Genomic DNA, 20,072 nt, shown 5'->3' with positions numbered 1-20,072 from the left:
TCGTCCTAGGGTCAATGACTCAAAGGAATTGCATTGCATTGCATTGCATGGCATAGCTGAAGATGTTTTCGTAACTCGGCCAGACACTAAAGCTTATAATTCGCAAGCAGTTCAAGCACTCAATCAAAGCTGAAAGATATTGCATGTGCAGCAATCAGAGAATCATTCCGAGCAACACTTTAAAGCCAAGCAGCTGTACAGTGACTCAGGAAAGTTTGTGCACACTTTTTCTAGTTCACTTCAAGTTTTGCTATTTGATTTTTCTATTCGGGCTGGCTTTGAAAATTTGCAAAAGCCCTTTAGCCATTTCCTTTGCTTTGCTACCCAGGCACAAGTTCAACTGCAGTCGCTGTGTGTGCGTGGGGCGCACTGGGCGTGGCCAGCGAGCTAGTGAGCCGGCTAAACTAGGCAAAGAGGTCAGCCCGTAGACAAATGGCAAGTGCAGCCTAAGCCATGTTCATTTCAAGTGTCTGCTTTGAGTGCAATTCTTAGCTCTAGCTCCTTTCCAGCTGTTGACATTTCCATTTGCATATTGTGCAGCAGCAGCAGCACATTTGTTATTATATATGTTTTTTTGTTTTTCTGTTACTGCCAATTTGTGTCAATGTCTTTCTCTGCCTCTATCTCTCTCACTCTCTCTCTCTCTCTCTCTCTCTCTCTCTCTCAGCTATATTTGTGAAAACATAAATTGAAGTGCAATTTCGACGTGCGCTGATACGTGAACTCGGGCCAAATTGTTTGCATTATAATTTCGTATAATTTGTGTGCGCTGTTTGCATTGTCATGTACGAAATGCATTTCGATTGTTCGCAGCGATAAGTGTTTAACTTAATAATCGATATCGATAGCAGCGACAAATTTGTGCATATGTGAATTGCAGATTTGATCTAAAGTACATACTGACAGCTCTTGTTTGTTATGTGCATACAATTATACATTAAAAGCTTATTGATCGATAACAACTGTAGTCGATAAATATAACATACGACATAAAATTTGGCTTTAATGACTTAAATTATAATTGCCTGAGTAAATTTCAAGTACACGACTCTACAATAAATAATTAGCTCTTTGATTAATCGATATCGAGCATTAATCGATAACAGCTGAAATAACAGATGAAATATGTCTCATTATACTGGTACGTTTAATAAATTGGCAGTATATAAAAAATTAATATTTAATTGTTTCAACAACTCTAATAAGTTTAAAAAGCGATAACAATGGCATGCACTACAGCGGTTATAATTACTTATCAACCATTAAGATAAGATCACTTTTGTTAGTGATACAAGTTTCCATATCAATTCTCAGCTATATATATCTATCTATATCTATATAGATTACTTTGTGTTTTTATGAGAAATATGTCATGTGTACGCTTTATAGAGCCATTTCCGTTCCTCACTTCCGTTTCGAAATCCTCGAGATTGTGAGCACATCAATTTCTTGTGACGCACTTCATTCGTTTCACTACGTTTCGGTGATTTAGAATAGTTCGTCAGCCAGGTAAATGAATCACGAGCTGTCGAATGATAAGAACTCTTTGAGAACGCACAATGAATACAGTTCTAAAGGCACTTGTTTCAGTACGACTTCCAGTTGTAGTCTTCGAACGATTCAAACGTATCTTATCAGAGCTTGGCAAACACACCTTTGTTATCTGGCGACTGGGCCAACTCATCGCCAGTTGCCTTCGATTTAGTTAGTGACAGTTGCCACAATAATTTTGCTTTTGCTGGAAACATATGCATTCAGGGCCAGAAGCCGGTTCCAATAATAAAAACAATTAATTCAGAATTCAGAATTCAATTGGAATTTTATGCGCGGCGTTCGGGCTTTCATGTTTTTCCCACGACGAGAGAGCTGCCCCTGCTGCAGCGCATCAATGCAATTATGTTAATTGCATAATAATGCATAACACGAATAGCGAGTATCGAGCACTGGAATTTGCTCAGCTGAAAAGCAAGCCCAGCCCACAGTCAGACAAGGTCTAGTTCCTTTGGCCATTGGCGCTGTCTCTGGCTTTGTTTGAACTTGAACAATAACTTAATCTATGGGGAACTGCCCAAAAAACTGCTCAAAAATAAATATTGTCATCAGTCACTCGACAAGCAATGGAAAAGCCCTCAAGATTAGGCCCAAAACGAAACGAAACGAAACTGAAATACACTTTTAAATACAAATCTAGAGTGCATTATCAAGGCTACTAAAGTTCATTCATACGGCGAAACAGTTTGCCCAAAATAGTTCCTTAAACCCATTTAATCAAATCATTTTATGCCATTTATGTTAATGTGACGTTAACAGCGTGACGTTAACAGAATAATAACAGAGTGTAAATTAAAAAAAAAATATATATATATATTTTGCGAAAGGCGGCGAATTCATTTCGAATAATATGAGAAACAATAAAATACAAAATATGCATAACAATGGTAATAAATAACAGCTATATAGGAAACATATACCACAAATATTAATGGTGATAGAGCGACTGAGACGGGGAGCGAATGAGTAAGGGTGAAAGAGACAGATGTGGAGTACTCAGATTATAAATATATCATTGGGAATTTCGCGAAACATGTCAAACAAACGGAGTAATTAAGTAAAATAAATAGAGCGAGAGACGAGAACAAGAGAGAGTGAGAGAGAGAGAGAAGGATCTGGAGTGAGAGAGTAGCAGAGAGAAAGAGAATGAGTAAGATTATACAATTTTACTCCGAAAGATGTATACAATAAAATATATACAGAGAAAGAGGCAGAGCTAAAACTATATACAGACAGAAAGAGACAGGGAGAGACAAAGAGAGAAACTGCAAGATCGAATCAGTTTGCAAATCTCCGTAAATGACAGCAAAGACAAATATTATGCCGCAATAATTTGGAGCAATACAAAGCAGTATATGAAACAAAAGTCATATAAGAAGAAGAAAAATCACAACAATGATAATAAATACCAGCCATATAGGAAATGCAAGCCAAACAGAGAGAAAGAGAGGGAGACAGCAGGCGAGAGACAGATTAATTTGATTTTGTAATAATTTTGACAGCAAAGCGGAACGAAATGTTGCAAATGATTCGTATGTATCGCGCTTTCTGAACTCAATTCTCCGACTGATTCTGATTCTGCAGTTACGCCAGGCTCTATATATATATATATTCTCGCTTTTTTTTTGTGCACAGATTGATTGCCGCTTGTCAAGAGTCATGTTTACAGGAAAAGCAAAACAAAAGCGAGTTCATTTACCTTTAGAGGCGAGTCTAAGGCCCGCTACGCCCTCCCTCTCTCTCTGACCCTCTCACTCTCACGTTGGTTGTTACCACACGACAAATATAAAAAAAAAAAAAAATTAGCCACAGCACCACCCAGTTTATTAAGTACTTGTGCCTGAGGCAACGTTGTACGCATATTTATGCCTTTAAGCCGAAAAAGTTTTACTTCCTCGGCAAATATCATAAAAAGTTCTATAAAAATATATAAAATAAAATAATCAACGCGACAGTCAGCTGAGAGGTTTGTTCGGCATTATGCAAGCGCCGTTTCTGAGTAAATATATATATATACTATGTATACGTATATATAATTTTGATTTTTGGATTTATATGGCACAGTGTATCAGTGTATAAATTTGATATGCTGCTGCTCCGACTGCTGCGACCCATTAAAAATGTGCGACACATGCGTCTTACGGCACATGTTTCACATGCCAAATGCCACTTATCGTGTACTTAAGCAGACTTTCAAAAAGTCTACTGAAATACTAATTACATATATATAAATCCAATATACATATATGCATGTATATATGTATGTATGTATACAAGTAATTGCTGCAGTTAATGCAACTAATTAGTTAGTTAGTGAATAGTTTTTCTGCTAATTGTCCGTTAGGCGCATCTTTAACCTCGCCTTGTTTATAGACTTCCTATTGGAGAGTGTTTTCGCTATTCTGCTATTCAATGCTAATCACAATTAGCAAGCTCTATAAAGAGTCGCGTTACAATTTAATTCGACTTACAATTAACTGAATTGCCATCAAATAAAGAGAGAAGAAAACACTTCCTTAACTTGACTCGACTCAAAAGTCGTCTCAGCTCAGCTCAGCTCGTCTCGTCTCGTCTCGTCTCAACTCTGTGATATTTTTTTCACACCTCGAATCGCATAATTAAAGTCACGTAACTGTGATTCGCTCTAAGTATTTGAGCATACGCCAAGTCTGGCCCATCCCACAGTTGGGTAAAGGGGGCAGTCGGGAGGCAGGGGGCTAGGGGTGTTCGTCTCTTGTACAATATTATAAAACATTGCCATGCCAAAGTGCTGGGTCATAAATTATGCAAGTCAGATAGTTTTTTGTTGTGGATTGTTTTCTTCTTCTTTCTTTTCTGCATACGCGCAAGAAATGTGACGAATGACGAATGAGTTCCTCAGGCAGTTAACTAAGTCTCTTCGCAGGACAATTACAAGGCAGGCAAAACGTGCCTTATCTGATAGCCATAAATCAGGGGCCACCTTGTTGGCAACTGGCACAAGACATTGATCTTGACTGGACAGAGGCTTAGCAGCTGTCCCAGCTGACTAAAATTCAGGAATCTCATTGTCCGTCTTCCGTCTTCCATATTTTCAGATGTATCTCTCACAGTTCGGCTACCTGCCCGCCTCAGCGCGTAATCCGGCCAACAGCGGACTGCAGGATAAGCACACATGGGTCAGCGCCATCGAGGAGTTCCAGAGCTTTGCCGGCTTGAATATCACCGGTGAACTGGATGAGGAGACTCTGAAGCTGATGTCACTGCCACGTTGCGGTGTCAGAGATCGCGTGGGCACTGGAGATAGTCGCGCAAAGCGTTATGCTCTACAGGGCAGTCGCTGGCGGGTGAAGAATCTCACCTACAAGATCTCCAAGTATCCCAAGCGCTTGAAGCGCAACGATGTCGATGCCGAAATCGCGCGCGCCTTTGCCGTCTGGAGCGAGGACACGGATCTAACTTTCACCAGGAAGACATCGGGACCTGTGCATATTGAGATTAAGTAAGTGTTTGAGAAAGGAGAAGAAAGAAAACATTGCTCATCTCTCATTTACTCTCCATCTCTCTCTTTCTCTCTTTCTTTTTCCCTCTTCCTTCTCACCAGATTCGTTGAGAGCGAGCATGGTGATGGCGATCCCTTCGATGGACAAGGCGGCACCTTGGCTCACGCCTTCTTCCCCGTCTTTGGCGGCGATGCTCATTTTGATGATGCGGAACTGTGGACCATAGGCTCGCCACGTGGCACCAATCTCTTCCAGGTAGCTGCTCACGAATTCGGTCACTCCTTGGGACTCTCGCATTCGGATCAGAGCTCAGCTCTGATGGCGCCCTTCTATCGCGGATTTGAGCCCATCTTCAAACTGGATGAGGACGACAAAGCGGCTATACAATCGCTCTACGGTCGCAAGACCAATCAGTACACGCCCACCAACGCCTACCCGCCTAGCACACACAGACCCTCGTATACGCCACCGAAGGTGCCGCTGGACGACTCCATTTGCAAGGACTCCAAGATCGACACCCTGTTCAACTCGGCGCATGGCGAGACCTTCGCCTTCAAGGGCGACAAGTACTACAAGCTGACGACGGACTCCGTGGAGGAGGGCTACCCACAACTCATATCGAAGGGCTGGCCCGGATTGCCCGGCAACATCGATGCGGCCTTTACGTACAAGAATGGCAAGACCTACTTCTTCAAGGGTACTCAGTACTGGCGCTACCAGGGCAGCCAAATGGATGGCGCATATCCCAAGGAGATTAGCGAAGGCTTCACTGGCATTCCCGATCATTTGGATGCGGCTATGGTCTGGGGTGGCAACGGCAAGATCTACTTCTTCAAGGGCAGCAAGTTCTGGCGATTCGATCCAGCTAAACGACCACCCGTTAAGGCCAGCTACCCTAAGCCCATCTCCAACTGGGAGGGCGTGCCAAACAATCTGGATGCAGCGCTCAAATACACAAATGGCTACACGTACTTCTTCAAGGGCGACAAGTACTATCGCTTCCACGACGCACGCTTCGCGGTAAGTTGAACTTCGCTAAGAATTTTTACAGTCTACAGAATATAATCTAATAGTAATCTAAGAGTTTCCTAACATAGAAATGCCTAATAATCTAATGCCATAGTAATTCTGACTGATGCCAACTTACCGATCTCTTTTGAACAGGTGGATACGGCAACGCCGCCTTTCCCAAGGCCCACGGCGCACTGGTGGTTCGGCTGCAAGAATACGCCCTCGTCGACAGGTAATATTGTTGAAGAAGACGTTGCTGACTCTGAGCAGCGATCACAGCTGAATGCCAATGATGGTAATGGTGATAGTAGTGACCTGGACGCAGGTGAGTGGGATCGACTCAGCGGTAGTTTTGTTTGAAACCAAGCATATGATTCCATAGTAATTGAAACTGTAAACAAAAAGAAAAAAAAAAAAAGATATAGAATTATCGAAACATAAGTCAAAAAGATCTCATAAACATGATATGAGTTGTTACTTTTTACCAGCCAAGAATTGTTTAAAGCTCCTTAACGAAATACAGAAAAGAAATTCTTGCAAGTCTCTCGTATTATATGGAGAGATAGAGATAAATGAATTTTATATAAAAATATGGTATGTTTAATTAAGTTTATATATGTATGTATGTACCGTACTCCTACTGTAGTCAATTCTATAATTGAAGTCAATGTGTTTGTCATTGAACAACAAATAACTATGAAAAAAAAAAAAAACAAAAGAAATCCTTAAAAAAAGAAAGAACAAAATACATTATTATTTTATATTGAAAACTAATTCTCGTATTGTGTATGTCCAATTTCTTCTCCTAGTACTTGTAGATCTTGTATACTATATCATTTTGTTGTAAATATGATTTATGATTTTTTTTTTCTATTTTGTGGTGTTTTACTTTAGTTTGTTTCAGTGTACTCGGAACTGAATCAGCTTTAGGCTACACTATCCTTGCAACACCTTGTACACTCGTACACCTCCTAACAATCATTCAGTTCTATAGCGGTTTCTATCATTATTAATAATCTTAATCAAGTCTTTCCCAACTAATTTTAACCAAGCTTTTATATTCATAACAAAGTTTTGTTTGGTTTGTGCTACTAATTCCCAGTTTTATTTTTTAATATTTTTATTTTTATTATGATTTTGTTTATTTTTGGTTCAAGGAATCTATATTTTTTATTATTTTTTATTTTTGTTTTTAACGTTTCGTGAAAAAATTTCTAACATGTGTATTTATTTAAACGGCTTGGTCTCCCTATTAAAAACTATTCTAATCTTAATTTATAGCTTCCTAACCAACTGAATTTAGCATACCATGTAAAAAAATATATAAACAAATCAAGAAATGAACCAAGAAAATTTTAAAATTATACTAGGGTCTAAAATTGAAAATAATAATATTATAATCCCATCTTGCTTACAGTGTACAAAAAAGAAAAGAGTAAACAATTAAGAAATTCAATAAAACAAACTACTGGTCAGTCGGTCTCACTAACTTCCACCCCGCTTCCCATTTGGGGCGGTACCAGGCAATAAACCTTTACAATCAATCTACCTAAATATTAAGAATCCACATGCACCCGAAACTTTGCATGCGCTTTACTAATAAGCTAATCTAACTATAAAAGACTGCATCCAAAAGTTACTAAGCTATCTAATCAACAACTATGCAACACTTTACAACACTATGCACACTTTTACAACACTATTTGTCAAACACCACAATGAAACCCCTCTCAACTATTTATCTACGATGTAGTAAATCCACACAAAGTGTAGTTTTTGCAAACCTTAGTACGTACACCCCCTACACACCCAACCACTAAGTATCTATTATTCTATTTGCTGTAGTACTATGGTAATATTAATATTAGTTACATAAGTGACCCAACCCAACTAAAAATATCGATGTATGTATACCCTGTAGTTATTATGGCATTCTTCAACACTTTATGCGTACAATGTTCGATTCGAAATCCATTTTTGGACACCTGTGGCACAAAATTCAATTGGCTAAAGGCTTCCTTTATGTTTTGGATTGCTCTTCTACTGAGCTCACACAAATCTTTTTTTAATTGCATGCTTTATTAATAATACTAAATCCACAAGACAAGCATGAGTCCCACAAACACACACATATGTATACACGCACACTCCCACATACACACTCCCACTTAAACACTCATTTGCTCACATGTTATCCACCTAATGTATGTATGTGGTCCACTCCCGTTATGTTTTGACCCAGATTGCACGATTGCTGACAGTCGGTCGGCCAATTTGAATACTTAACACATGCATGCACGTGCCTGCTGCCCATAACCCGTTCAATTTACATAAATCGAGCTGTGAACTTCAACTGTATGTCATCCATTTGTACGTACATGTCTACATGTATGTACATACATATATTTCTTGCAGGCTTTAAGAGACGCGGATAAAAACGAAACAGAACAATTAACAACAAATACAACAGCAACAAGAACAACAGCAGCAACAACAACTGCAACACAACACAAATGAAAAGCAAAAACTAATAAAACGAAAATAACAGCAATAACGAACGCCAAAGCACACACACACGCACACACATCCAATCAGACAATGAGAAGAAAAAGAACAAAGACATAGCGAAAGCAAAAACAAAAACAAAGCTTACCAATTCGCCGGCTGCTGCTGGTACGACTGCCGTCGATTGTTTTTCTTCTTTCTGCTAGCTACACACCCACACACGCGCACAAATCCAATTACACAACAAGAGTAGAGCAAGTAAAGCAATGAGCGCATATGCTTACCATGGCATCAGCTGATGGTGCTGATGTTACTTTACTCCAACACACTCACACATCAGAGACAATAAGAAAGAGAGCGAGAGCATTGCAAAAGTAAAAAGAAACTAATGCATGCACAGTGAAAGGCTGGAGCCGAGTCACCGGCTGCTGCTGCTGCGCTGCTACTTGTTGCTTTTACTTCCAGCTCCACTCACACATGTATACAATGAGAGAACATAGCAAAAGCAAAAACAATGTAATGCACGCATAGCTAAAGGCTACGAAGCCAATGACTGATGCACTTGTTGCTTTTGCTTTCAATTACACACGCACACACACACACTCACACAATTACAATCAGCCAGCAAGAAGGAAGAGAAGATCGAATGTAAAAGAAACTTAATGCGCGCTAGGTTTAACAAGCCGCCTACTGCTGCTTGTTGCTTCTCTCCCTCTATGTAACTATGCTCCCACTCGTAATTGTGTATGATAGCAATTAATTGATACCCAGCCCCGCATCCCAATAACTCACTCTGTCTGCCTGTGTGTGTGTGTGTATGCTTCTATCAACGCGTGTAATTAAGCTTTATTAATTGTAGCTATTTGTGTATTCACTCTTAGTACTTGTAACTCTATGCTAGTTGATCGAACTGATTATTAGTTATCGCCATCGCTATCGCTTGCTAAACAAAGTATTGCAAACGCAGTCGCAATCGCATACGCAATCATACGTAGAACAAATATATCGTATGTATGTAGATTTATTGTAGTTACGTCACAGACAACACGTACGCTTGCGCACGCACGCCCGCTAAGACGCACACAAATTGAATTGCTCAAATTGTAATTTATGCGATTATCTCTTCTATTTGTTTTTTATAAATTTTTCTTTATTTCATATGCATTTGCTCATTTCATTACGGTTGGGCGTGCAATCCAATTTATCAATTTCATCCAAAACGTACTGCCATCATGCAGTACCCCAGATTCCAAATACGAATACGAATACGGGCTTTAGCCCGGGCATGGGTCTGCTGCCCGGCTGGATGTGGAGCCTAACGAATCGATACTTTTAAAGAACGCGCGCACTTGTTCCAGTTCCTTCAGAGTTTCGTTTTCAACACAACTAAATAACTGTATTATCATAAATATATATATATTTGTACATATTACATATATATATAAAAGCGTGCCTTAAGTTGTATTACGTCCATATAAATATGCTTGCTTGAGTGATCTCTGTGTAAAAAAAAAAAAGAAACAAAAACAAAGTATTTAAATCAATAAAAACTATCACACACAAATGCCACGCCCAGAACTAAAAGCAGCCGCCGCCATTGCAAAACGCCCAGAAAAAACGCCAGGAATTCGCTTATGAATTCAACATTTTAAAACATTTGCGCACAGAGTGGAACAGTATGTTGCATTAATTACGTAAATTATTTAATTTATTTTTTAATTTTTCTTCAGTTAGCTTAGTATAAGTCTTAATCATTTTTGGCAATTAATATACAATTATTTAAAATTTATTTTTAAAATCTTTTCATATATACACCCAATAATCTTTATAAAGTTTTGTCCAAAAGTCGTGCACCATAATGGAACTTAGCTTAGTTATACATGCCTAGTTCCTAAATATATAATAATGAGAACTCTCTGAAATGTTTTTGTGAATATGTACTAATTTGAACTTTTCATTTGCTTTCGAAAACAACAGCTGTCGGTGATAACCAGTCCAATGACGAACCCTTCGAACCGGAAATGTCGGAACGCACCGGTTCCGGTGCAAGGTCCTATCAGCTAACAAGTAATTCTGCTGCCAGCGTGCTGTTCAGCACCTTCCTGCTCTGCTGCCTATCCAAATTTATAATTAGCTAAAATCGATTTGAGCCTAGCGGGGAATATTACATAAAACTATAAAAGATATTATAAAAAATATTTGTTTTTTTTTAGTCGTTTTCAAAATTTCACAAATACAGTTTTTTGCGGGCTACCAAAAAAATATTAAATTTGTCAATTCAAATTACAAGAATCAAACTACATCATATAGATACATATATATGTAAGTAAGTATATATGAATATCATGTAAAACAGGTGCCTTAAAATCGTTGTTTTGTAAATACAAAATGGAAAAGAAAAATTAATATAAATCAGCATTAAATGTAATTTAAATTAATTCTTAAATAGTTAACATTCCAAAAAAGAGCAAAACAGGAGATCAGGATCATATCATAAGTCTATATAAATATGTATAGACCATACAACGAGTATATTATGTAACTTAAAGATGACAATTTGCGATATTAACTATAGCGAGCCATATGAAAAAATGAAAAAAGAAACAAAATTCTTAACGATCAAGCAACTTATTTTAGTTAAAATTCGAATTGTTACAGTTTCAAACTGAGAGATTTTCGATTTTTTTTCGAAATTTTTTGGATGTAACAATTAAATTCTATAGAAACTAAAGCACTTAAGATCGTATGTGAATCAAAAAATAATAATGAAGTATAAAAACATTATATAGTATATGTATGTATAAGTGTAAGTGTTTCGTTTGTAAGAAAAATCTAAGCGATATTTGTTCGGGTTTAACATTTAAAACCGAAATATTATTATTATTAAATTTACTTATATTGTGTGTTACAATTTCATAGAATTGTACATTTTGCAAAAGTGATCGAAAAACAAGAAAAAAATACAAATAAATATGAATGTTAAAACACTACTACTCGGTAAAAAAAAACCCCTATTTCTTCACTTACTACTGGGACGACGACGACTACTAATACTTCTACTACTACTACTGGGGTACACAAAAAGCAGACATATTTACATATCAGGAATATGTATGAAGCTGATAATAAAATTGAAAATTATAAAGTCCTATACGCAAATAATTTTGAGGTGCTACAATTTGGTAGATTTTACATAAATCCTATCCTATCTATGTATCCAAATCGGCTTCGACTTGCGCATTAAGCACCTCCAAGTTGGCAACTTTTGGAATTTTCTTGTTTTTGTTCTCTTTGTTGTTGCTGTTGTTGTTGCTGTTGTTGTTGCTGTTGTTGTTGCTGTTGCTGTTGCTGTTCTGAATATTACTGTTGTTTGGTTGTTGCTGTTGCTGCTGCTGCGCACTAGATTTTGTGCTCTTGCGACGTCCGAGACCTGAAATCAACCAGCCAAAACAATCGGATGCTAAGTAAGGATAAGGATGAGCATAACGAGTGACTTAATAATCCTAATCAATATTGATTGGTTTACATTTGATGGGATCCTCCATGCCGTCGATTGGGCAGGTTGTGCCACGATAGGGCGAGTTCGGTATGGCATCTAGCAAGAAATCCTGCTCCGGCTCGGGCGTACTCTGAGCAATACCTAAATAATCATTTTCCATTTTGATATCGTAGCTAGAACACGGCGACAGTGAACGCTGCATCATAGAAGACTTGTCTGTGGTCAGATCAGATTGTGGCTCAATTTTAGCTATAATATTGGCTAGAGGAGTCGAAACAGGCAATTAGTTAATGATCATCAATTCGGGTTGCAATTGAATCTTACAAATACTGCCCTCCCTCTTCTGTAGGCTCCTTATGATAGCCCCATGCTCGGCCACCTGCAATTTGAGACGTTGTATCTCCTTCTCCTGGGCGGTCATCTTGCTCTCACGCTTCTTGTGTGGAATGCTGCTGCTTAGGCTAACAACGCTATGCGATTCGCAATGCTGACCCTCGTCATCGCTGTCCAGAATGGTAATCGACTCCACCGGTGGTGGGGAAATCACGCGACATTCAACGCCATCATCGTCGGTGGCAATCGTATCAATGGTCAGATTGGAGATGGCGCACATCGAGGCCGCTGTTGGATGTGTTAAGCGTTTGCGTAGGCGACGATAGCGCACGGTCAAGACGCGATTGTTGAGAGTGCGGCGCACCAGATCCCTGAAAGCATCCATGGCCATCTCGGCATTGGCATAGCGTACAAATGCATAACGTGCGCGCTTCTGGCGTTTCATAACGCCAATATCAACGCGCATGGAGTTCACAAACACCTTAATGTCGGCGGCATTCATATTGAATGGTATATTGCTCACATACAGTGAGCAAGGATCAATGCATTCAGCCTGCTCCTCATCGGTGAATGTCTTCAGCTCGGCGTGCAAACGGCCATGACCGAAGCGCACCTGCTTTAGCTCCTCTATGGTACGTTCGACATTTGCGCCAGCCTTCAAGTGCACCAAACAGTAACGCTGCGATACGTTTGTGGGAAAGACCACATCACGAATGCTATCCGAAAATTCACTGACCGAAGCAACGCTTATTTTTGGATCTGGAAAGCGTACAAGCAGTGTTGGGGCCTGTGGTGTCTTTGTGGCCAGTTCGCGCTCCAACTCAAGAGCACGCAATGCATTCTGACGACGTAAATTGGTGAGTGCCTTGCGATTTAACTTGGCAGCTAAAGTTGGGAGTCGCCCCGATATAAAGATGCTAATGTAACTAATTGTATTATTAATTTTTCTTTTTTGCTTACTCTGGGTATTCGATTTGGAGTCCTTGTCCGATTCAAATAGAGCTTGCCCATCGTTGGCCGAGGTCTTGGACTCAGTATTGGACATCCAGGAGCAGAGTTGGCTGCCAGCCGGGGTCTGTTGGAACATAAATGACTCTAGTGAAGGGGCGCATCCGTTGCCAGTGTATGGCGCCACATGATTGCTGGGCGATAGATTCTCGTGATCAGCTTTAAGGCTATCACAATCTGTTTCCTTGGTAGCTTCTAGTTGTAAGCATTCTGGCTGTGCATCGCTCGTTTCTTTATCTAAACCTGATTCCTGATCCAGCTGCAGAAGATCTTCATCTCCATCTACAGCTGATGTGCGCTTGGCATCTGGGCCATCGCCCAAGCCCGTTTTACATGCCAAACGTTTTAAATCCATATCATCAACGAAATACGCTATATATTCCAGAATTGTGCAGTATAAAACTATTGCGTAAAAATCACTTTTTTAACAAAATATCAGCTCCTTAACAAAATATGTTGCTGTGTTGTGTTGCCGACTAAGTGGCAACACCAAACGCTCAGCTGATTTCAGTAAACGCACGGCCCACTGCGCTCACACAAAAATACTGACATCTGTTGAGGAGAGTATCGAGCTCATAGAATTTACACGAAAAAAAAAAACACAACAATATTTTAACAAGCCGTCCTACCGTGAAAATACAATGAACGAATATATGTATATATATATATATATTAATTAATATAGGTAAAAGTACTATACATATTGTTATACAATCCAATGGTTATATGCAACAAAATTATGCGTTTTTGCTATTCCTTAAATTGGCTTCGGCTTGGCTCACGGCTTATCTGATCAGCATACTTGGCTAGAAACATAAGCAGCTAACATAACAAACAAAATGTGTGCAGCACTTTTGCGAAATAGCATTAAATGCATTCATTTAAGATTAAATACAACTGTGCTTACCAATAGGAATATCTGGTAGATATTAACTTTGTTAAATAATAAATAAATAACTAAATTGTGTATCTTTTATCTCAGCACAAGTGCATTACGCTGCAAGTGGCGGAACACAAGCTCCGCAGATGTGGAGCGCAATCTCTTAAAGGGTGATAATATACCGGCAAATTATCAACTCATCTATCGTGCACCCTTGGAGAAATATGTGACCTGGGCAAAGAATGTTTCGACTCTTACAGTCTCCCTTATTTCCTTAGTAGCCGCCTATAACCTGGCCACAACATCAATGAACTTTTCGAATGCTGTGCAGAAAATTGACGTTGGAGTCCTGGCGTCGACTGAAGCGGATTTTTATTTCTTTGCAGTAGGCTTTGTGTTAATTAACATGGCCATAAGAATTTTCGTATTCAAATACCCACTGAGAATTTACAAGACCGGCGATAAGTAAGTATTAGATAAGTTATTATTTTTTTATATAATTACTTAATCTTATTACAGATATGTTGCCGTCTATGGTTCACAATGGCCTGTTGGCATAGTCAAGCATTATTTTCAGCGCGGCCAAATAGAAGAGTATAAAAGTGTCTTAAATCCTTGGAGTCACATTATATTTAAGCTGGGCCACCGTTCATCGATGCTAATGATTGATTACTTTAAGACCCCATCAGAATTTCATGAGCTATTTAAGGAGAAAGAACCTTAATGTTTAATTGTTTAAAAAAGTGTTCATTAAACAATAAATTTCGAAATTTGTTTTGTTTATTGCAAATCGTAAACAAATGCGTGGCGCTGCCACCCTTGAAGCAACAGGTATTTAGCGATAGTGGGAGTATCGCCGCTATCGATATATCCAAACATCGATAAGTAAACGCTTGAACTCCACGTGCAATGCGAATGTTTACATGCGGCAAATGGAGCTCAAGAAAATGAAACCTCTGCTGGATACGGAACCGGAGTCCAACGATAATGTGAATGAAAAAAAGCCAGCGAAGCGACGTAACCCATTCAACACGCAACGCTTAAAGGAAGAAAAGGAGCGCAGGCAAAAGAAGCGAGCTCGCCTCATTGTGCGCAACATCAGCTACAAATCAACGGACGAAACGCTGCGCGAATATTTCGGACAATGGGGCACTCTGGAAGATGTACACATCCTAAAACGTGGTGATGGAAAACTAGTTGGCTGCGCATTTGTGCAATATGAGACCGTCAATCAGGCAACCAAGGCTATACTGAAATCCAATGGAAAGGAACTGCTGGGACGTAAGATTTTCGTCGATTGGGCCATTGGCAAGGATGAATATGCAGCCAAGCACCAGAAAGATGAACCCGAGGATAAGAAACCCAAGTTGGAGGTGAAGGAAGAGAATGAAAATGTAAATGGAACTGAGACTGTGGGTAAAAAGGTCTCGGAGAAAGCCGACGAAGATGAGGATGAAGACCTGAGTGAGAACGAGGGCGAAGAAGATTCCGATCATGATGATGGCAGTGATGATGATGACAATGATGATGATGATGACGATGATAGCAATGATGATGAAGGCAATGCTGATGATGATGATGAAGATGAAAAGAAAGACAAAAAGGACTTGAAATCAAAACTGGATCACGTGAAGCGGGAGAAAACCATTTCCAATGATGTGCAAGAAGGCTGCACAGTCTTCATCAAGAACGTGCCCTTTGACGCCGAAGATGGGGATTTGCGTAAAGTGTGCCGCAAATTCGGTGTAGTGCAGTATGCAATCATTAATCGGCAAGCAGTTTCCGGCCATTCCAAAGGCACAGCCTTTGTCAAATTCAAGGCCAAGGAGTCGGCCGATCTCTGTCTGCAGGCTGGCACCGAGTTTAAGTTAATGGATGAGGTGCTGGATCCACATCCGGCGCTAAGTCGTGATGAAATTAAAGCCAAAAAAGCCGAAAGCTCTAAAGAGGAGACCAAGGATTCGCGTAATCTCTATCTAGCCAGAGAGGGTCTGATCATGGCCAATTCAAAGGCAGCCGAAGGAGTTTCCGCCTCCGACATGGCCAAGCGACACGAACTGGAGCAGGTTAAGACGCAGGTGCTCAAGAACTTGAATCGGTAGGCTATAAAAATGCAATATAATTGTCAAAATTCTTTAATTACTTTAATTGCTTCCAGCTTCGTTTCACGTAATCGCCTATCCATACACAATCTGCCCCTGAACTATGACAACGAGAAGCTCAAGCAGATGGCTCTCACCTATACGGGGTTTCGTCCACACGAGTGCCGTGTGATGCGTGACCATAAGATTACGCCAGAGCATCCAAATGGCAAATCCAAGGGCTTCGGCTTCCTATCCTTCGACACCCATCAGCGAGCTCTGGCTGCGCTACGTAAACTAAATAACAACCCCAAAATCTTTGGCACGCAACACGTAAGTAAATCTCTCTCTCTCTCTCTCTCTTTCTGTTGCACTCCCTGAGATTTATTCAACCTTGTCCATATCTTGCAGCGTCCCATTGTCGCGTTTAGCATTGAGGATCGAGCGGTCCACAAGATCAAGGAGAAACGCACTGAGCGGTCCAAGCTAAATAATCCTACATACAAATCGAAGCTGGAACAGCGAAAGGAGCAGCGGGCGCTCAAGCGGAAGGGTGCAAAGCCAACTCCAAAGATCACAGGGCCACAGGACGATAACAAGGCGAAACTGCAGAAACACATCAAGAAACTGGAGGCGAGTCGAGCAGCCAAGGCAGAGGGCAAACAGCAGGAAAAACAGAAAAAGGTCAGCGATGTGGAGGGCGACTATGTCGGCACTGCTGCCAAGCCGGGCACCTCCCTTCGCATGCGCTCCAAGAAGAAGATCGTGGAGCAGGCGCAAGAGCATATGAAACGCGTGAAGACCGAGAAACGGAAACAGAAGAACAAAAAGATTCGAGAATCACATTTGGCGGAACGCAAGGCCAACAATCGACCTAAACAAGGACGGAAAAGGGAAAAGGACGAGCTACGACCTCTGATCAACAAATACAAAAATATGATCAGCGGCAATGAAGGCGGCGGAGGTGTGACAGACGGCAAAGTGAAGAAACCCAAGCGTACCAAATGGTATACGGATTAGTTACTAGAGATGATTCTGTTAGTGTAAATAAGAACTATTAAATGTTTAGGAATGAAACAGTTTGAAGCCATGAGTGAGATGGAAACGTTTGATGCTAAATAAATTTTAAATTCACTGATTATTAATAACGAAGATCTTTTCAGTTGATTCGGGATTAAACTGGTTTAGAATGGAATAGCCATTCTAATCATCATCTAGAATTAACGAAGGCGATGATAGACGCTCCAACTACAAGATTTAAACAGCATTTCTATCGTCTGAAATAAAACTGCCTCTATTACATATATAAAGACTAAAAAGTTTGCAACGGAAATACTTGTTGAATCCTTGATAATCCAAGCTGCACCAGACGAGCAGACTAGTTTACACAAATCAAATTCGCTGATTAACAAAAATGCGTTGGCTTACTAATGGAAACAAGATTTTATGCATGTTGTAAACTACAAGTTTGGCCAATGGCCCGCCCTAATAATTTGACTAAGCCACAACGTTTATTCCAGCCAGAAGAAGCGCGAACCGTATTTGGCTGGTGGAGTTGGATAATCCTCTGGCAGGCCGGGCGTAGCATCGGGATATGATTTGATGGGCTCTTTCTCAGGTGCCTTGCGTTCCGTTTGAATAACCTAAAAAGAAGAAAGCAAATGCCATTAATATTATATTAGAATTGCTATATCAGGATGACTCACCTTGGCACGCGCAAAGTAGCCATAGGAAGGACGGTCCCAGTCAAAATGGTCCTTTACACACTTATCGAAAACACCCTGAGTCTTGCGGCAGCTAAAAAAAGTCGAGTGTGAGCATGTGTCCATGATCAGTCAATCACAAATCGCTACTTACTGGCTGAAGGCCATGGTGCCGCTGCTCTTGTCCAGGCAAGTGGCGTACTGCATGAACTCCTCATGGCAGCTCTTCTTTACCTTGCGAAAGAAGTTTAAGGCGCAGCTGGTGACAGCGCGTCCCTCGGCCAAGCAGGCGCGCGGATCATCCAGCTCTTGGCGACAAAGCATGAACTCCTGAAAAATGAGCGAACAGCAAAATTAAAGAAAACGTAAACAAAAACAATTGTCCCATCAGCTTTTGAGGTTAGGTTATATAACTGAGTCTGGGAGCCGTTTAGCCGGAGCATTTACACATTAGCTAAGTGAACACATCTAATACACGCATTTAGGCTTAGCTTTAAGTATGTAATAGTTGCCTCAAAACTGAAGTATACTCACATTATTGACTCCTTCGCATTGTTTGCCCAAGTGAAAAGAACCAGCACGCAGTGCAGCCGACGACAGATTCAGTTCCTGCACATCAAGCTCTGCCTCTTCGGGCAGTGTTGTTTTGTTTGTAATAACCATTGCGTCCTGGCTGTTATGCCCGTTGCTCTAAAAGTGTAGGTAAAGGTGTGTTAATGAGAAACAAATACATTAAATTGTTATTTTTGTTACGTTTTCGAGTCACAAATCTCGTCTCCAGCAAAACAACAGCTGTTCACCGATTAGCTATCGATGAGCATAACCGTTTGACACAAGCGGCGCAAGTAGCTGCGTCGTGTAACTATCGATTCTGAAGCACATCGCGATGAATTTGATATTTTCGAATTTGCATAATTATTTGTATATAAATTTGTCCTATTTTTTTTTATTATTATAATAATTGCTTTTATAATGCAACTCATATGCTTTGCGCACAAATATGTCAAATTCAAATCATGAAATGTCGCTGGCATAACCGTTTGACAGTTTCGATAATATGGGACAATCGAGTATCAAATTTAAAATAAAAACAAATTTAAAAAAATAAAAAACCATTTCTATGAAAATCTAAATTGCGTAGTCATGAACTCCTTCTTATTGATTCTAATGATATCGCTGATGAGCGTACGTCTCACACTGCAGGCCGCAATCAAAGATGATCCCAAAGGCATTGTAAATTCAAAGAACGACAATGTAAAGACGCTGGATTATAAAAACTCTGTTCAAGAGATTGTCAAAGATCTCATAAGCACTTGGACGTCGCCATTGGTATATCTAAAGAATCGGGGGTACCTAAGGGGACCTCAGATTGGCTTTGATATGCTATTGTCGAACGACATGAACGATTCGAAGGATGACAAGAAGAACGTGGAACGCGTGGCTCGGAGCTCAGCTGATGGAGAGGAAACGCCAAATGACCTGGGCCACCTGTTCCGCACGCTCTTCTCAACCAGCGACGATGTCAATGTATCCAATCAAATCAAATCCAAGATGGGCGTGCCGTGGGACATGAATGCTCTCAAGACGACCGTGCGAAACGAAGTCTCCCGATTCTACGAAAAGTTCTACGACAAACACAGCAAACAGGCGGTGAACAAGGAGGATGGTGAAATAGAGACGAAAATAGACAGAGAAGTCGCTCATCTATATCCATCGGTCGTAGACGGCGAAAAGGAAAAGGAGATCGCGAACGAGAAGGAGAAGGATACGGAGAAGAAGAAGAAGGCGATTAGCAGCGTGAAGACTGCTTTGAAGCAGCCAAAGCTGAGCCAAGGATTGGCCAAACTACTAACCGTTCGAGTCAAGCCCTTGGTGCAGCAGCAGCAGCAGGAGCAGCTAAAGGAACAAAAAGCACCGAATCCATCCACATAGAGTTCATGTTTAACTGCTTTAATAATTGATTTGGTTTCTGTTTATATATACACACATGTATTTTTTCGATTTATTTAAAATTTGAAT

General features: G+C 40.2%; 6 protein-coding genes and 1 long non-coding RNA gene across 17 annotated transcripts in view; 4 read left to right on the top strand and 3 right to left on the bottom strand.

Moving 5' to 3' along the window:
- LOC149268382 (uncharacterized) overlaps positions 1-9,481 on the bottom strand; it is a 32,025-nt gene extending 22,544 nt beyond the window's left edge. The window contains exons 1-2 of the long non-coding RNA XR_016270439.1: positions 9,342-9,481; positions 6,181-6,435 (exon numbers count right to left, since the gene is read on the bottom strand). This is a non-coding gene — a long non-coding RNA (uncharacterized LOC149268382). The remainder of the gene's footprint in view (positions 1-6,180; positions 6,436-9,341) is intronic.
- The window catches only part of Mmp1 (Matrix metalloproteinase 1), a 30,138-nt gene extending 16,310 nt beyond the window's left edge, over positions 1-13,828 (top strand). For 3 of the 9 annotated variants that reach the window (XM_089470984.1, XM_018011825.2, XM_018011824.2), the window contains exons 3-6: positions 4,629-5,032; positions 5,135-6,053; positions 6,198-6,369; positions 10,527-13,828. In XM_089470984.1, the coding sequence (XP_089327110.1) occupies positions 4,629-5,032; positions 5,135-6,053; positions 6,198-6,369; positions 10,527-10,687 (1,656 nt within the window). In that variant the 3' untranslated portion in view covers positions 10,688-13,828. Of the gene's footprint in view, positions 1-4,628; positions 5,033-5,134; positions 6,054-6,197; positions 6,370-8,459; positions 10,226-10,526 lie in introns of all 9 variants that reach the window. The other 6 variants (XR_016270436.1, XR_016270437.1, XR_016270434.1 and 3 more) reach the window with 6 other exon arrangements.
- On the bottom strand, positions 11,392-13,744 carry Pof (RNA binding domain-containing protein painting of fourth). 2 transcript variants are annotated; one of them, XM_018011822.2, is made up of 4 exons: positions 13,342-13,744; positions 12,373-13,266; positions 12,076-12,309; positions 11,392-12,009 (listed from the first exon to the last, which is right to left on the bottom strand). In XM_018011822.2, exons 1-4 carry the CDS (start codon positions 13,742-13,744, stop codon positions 11,759-11,761), a joined length of 1,782 nt encoding a protein of 593 aa, XP_017867311.1. In that variant the 3' UTR covers positions 11,392-11,758. The 2 variants fall into 2 exon arrangements, with proteins under 2 accessions (XP_017867311.1, XP_017867312.1); XM_018011823.2 differs by having other exon boundaries at positions 11,392-11,979.
- A 106-nt stretch (positions 13,829-13,934) lies between the features above and the next one.
- On the top strand, positions 13,935-15,039 carry LOC108616552 (uncharacterized). 2 transcript variants are annotated; one of them, XM_089470988.1, is made up of 4 exons: positions 13,935-14,074; positions 14,187-14,311; positions 14,372-14,734; positions 14,789-15,039. In XM_089470988.1, exons 2-4 carry the CDS (start codon positions 14,229-14,231, stop codon positions 14,991-14,993), a joined length of 651 nt encoding a protein of 216 aa, XP_089327114.1. In that variant the 5' UTR covers positions 13,935-14,074; positions 14,187-14,228; the 3' UTR covers positions 14,994-15,039. The 2 variants fall into 2 exon arrangements, with proteins under 2 accessions (XP_089327114.1, XP_017867321.1); XM_018011832.2 differs by having other exon boundaries at positions 13,973-14,311.
- Positions 15,040-15,126: 87 nt separating this feature from the next.
- Positions 15,127-17,498, top strand: LOC108616547 (RNA-binding protein 28). The gene is made up of 3 exons (XM_018011821.2): positions 15,127-16,367; positions 16,428-16,683; positions 16,762-17,498. Exons 1-3 carry the CDS (start codon positions 15,193-15,195, stop codon positions 17,368-17,370), a joined length of 2,040 nt encoding a protein of 679 aa, XP_017867310.1. The 5' UTR covers positions 15,127-15,192; the 3' UTR covers positions 17,371-17,498.
- Positions 17,499-17,774: 276 nt separating this feature from the next.
- Positions 17,775-18,966, bottom strand: ND-19 (NADH dehydrogenase [ubiquinone] 1 alpha subcomplex subunit 8). The gene is made up of 5 exons (XM_018011837.2): positions 18,807-18,966; positions 18,588-18,743; positions 18,208-18,383; positions 18,057-18,147; positions 17,775-17,993 (listed from the first exon to the last, which is right to left on the bottom strand). Exons 2-5 carry the CDS (start codon positions 18,714-18,716, stop codon positions 17,862-17,864), a joined length of 528 nt encoding a protein of 175 aa, XP_017867326.1. The 5' UTR covers positions 18,717-18,743; positions 18,807-18,966; the 3' UTR covers positions 17,775-17,861.
- Positions 18,967-19,028: 62 nt separating this feature from the next.
- Positions 19,029-20,065, top strand: LOC108616551 (uncharacterized). Its single transcript, XM_018011831.2, has one exon. The coding sequence runs from the start codon at positions 19,197-19,199 to the stop codon at positions 19,983-19,985; it is 789 nt and encodes a 262-aa protein (XP_017867320.1). The 5' UTR covers positions 19,029-19,196; the 3' UTR covers positions 19,986-20,065.
- The last annotated feature ends 7 nt before the right edge of the window (positions 20,066-20,072 follow it).

This window comes from Drosophila arizonae, chromosome 5 (genome assembly GCF_054131065.1).
Source record: "Drosophila arizonae isolate 15081-1271.41 chromosome 5, UAZ_ARI_1.0, whole genome shotgun sequence".
NCBI classification, from domain to species: Eukaryota; Metazoa; Arthropoda; class Insecta; order Diptera; family Drosophilidae; genus Drosophila; species Drosophila arizonae.
The sequence above is the reverse complement of the archived record's forward strand: the minus strand, read 5'-3'. Positions and strand labels throughout refer to the sequence as shown.

Bases quoted from the DNA above. Each gene is read 5' to 3' on its own strand.
- ND-19 (XM_018011837.2), bottom strand. From the start codon at position 18,716: ATGGTTATTACAAACAAAACAACACTGCCCGAAGAGGCAGAGCTTGAT. The intron at 18,384-18,587 runs GTGAGTATACTT...CTCATTTTTCAG, and splicing joins AATGCGAAGGAGTCAATAAT to GAGTTCATGCTTTGTCGCCA. The intron at 18,148-18,207 runs GTAAGTAGCGAT...GACTTTTTTTAG, and splicing joins GGCACCATGGCCTTCAGCCA to CTGCCGCAAGACTCAGGGTG.
- LOC108616551 (XM_018011831.2), top strand. From the start codon at position 19,197: ATGAACTCCTTCTTATTGATTCTAATGATATCGCTGATGAGCGTACGT.
- LOC108616552 (XM_089470988.1), top strand. From the start codon at position 14,229: ATGTGTGCAGCACTTTTGCGAAATAGCATTAAATGCATTCATTTAAGA. The intron at 14,312-14,371 runs GTAGATATTAAC...CTTTTATCTCAG, and splicing joins CTTACCAATAGGAATATCTG to CACAAGTGCATTACGCTGCA. The intron at 14,735-14,788 runs GTAAGTATTAGA...ATCTTATTACAG, and splicing joins ATTTACAAGACCGGCGATAA to ATATGTTGCCGTCTATGGTT.
- LOC108616547 (XM_018011821.2), top strand. From the start codon at position 15,193: ATGCGGCAAATGGAGCTCAAGAAAATGAAACCTCTGCTGGATACGGAA. The intron at 16,368-16,427 runs GTAGGCTATAAA...AATTGCTTCCAG, and splicing joins GTGCTCAAGAACTTGAATCG to CTTCGTTTCACGTAATCGCC. The intron at 16,684-16,761 runs GTAAGTAAATCT...CATATCTTGCAG, and splicing joins AAATCTTTGGCACGCAACAC to CGTCCCATTGTCGCGTTTAG.
- Pof (XM_018011822.2), bottom strand. From the start codon at position 13,744: ATGGATTTAAAACGTTTGGCATGTAAAACGGGCTTGGGCGATGGCCCA. The intron at 12,310-12,372 runs GTAAGATTCAAT...CGACTCCTCTAG, and splicing joins GAAGAGGGAGGGCAGTATTT to CCAATATTATAGCTAAAATT. The intron at 12,010-12,075 runs GTAAACCAATCA...ATCCTTACTTAG, and splicing joins CATGGAGGATCCCATCAAAT to CATCCGATTGTTTTGGCTGG.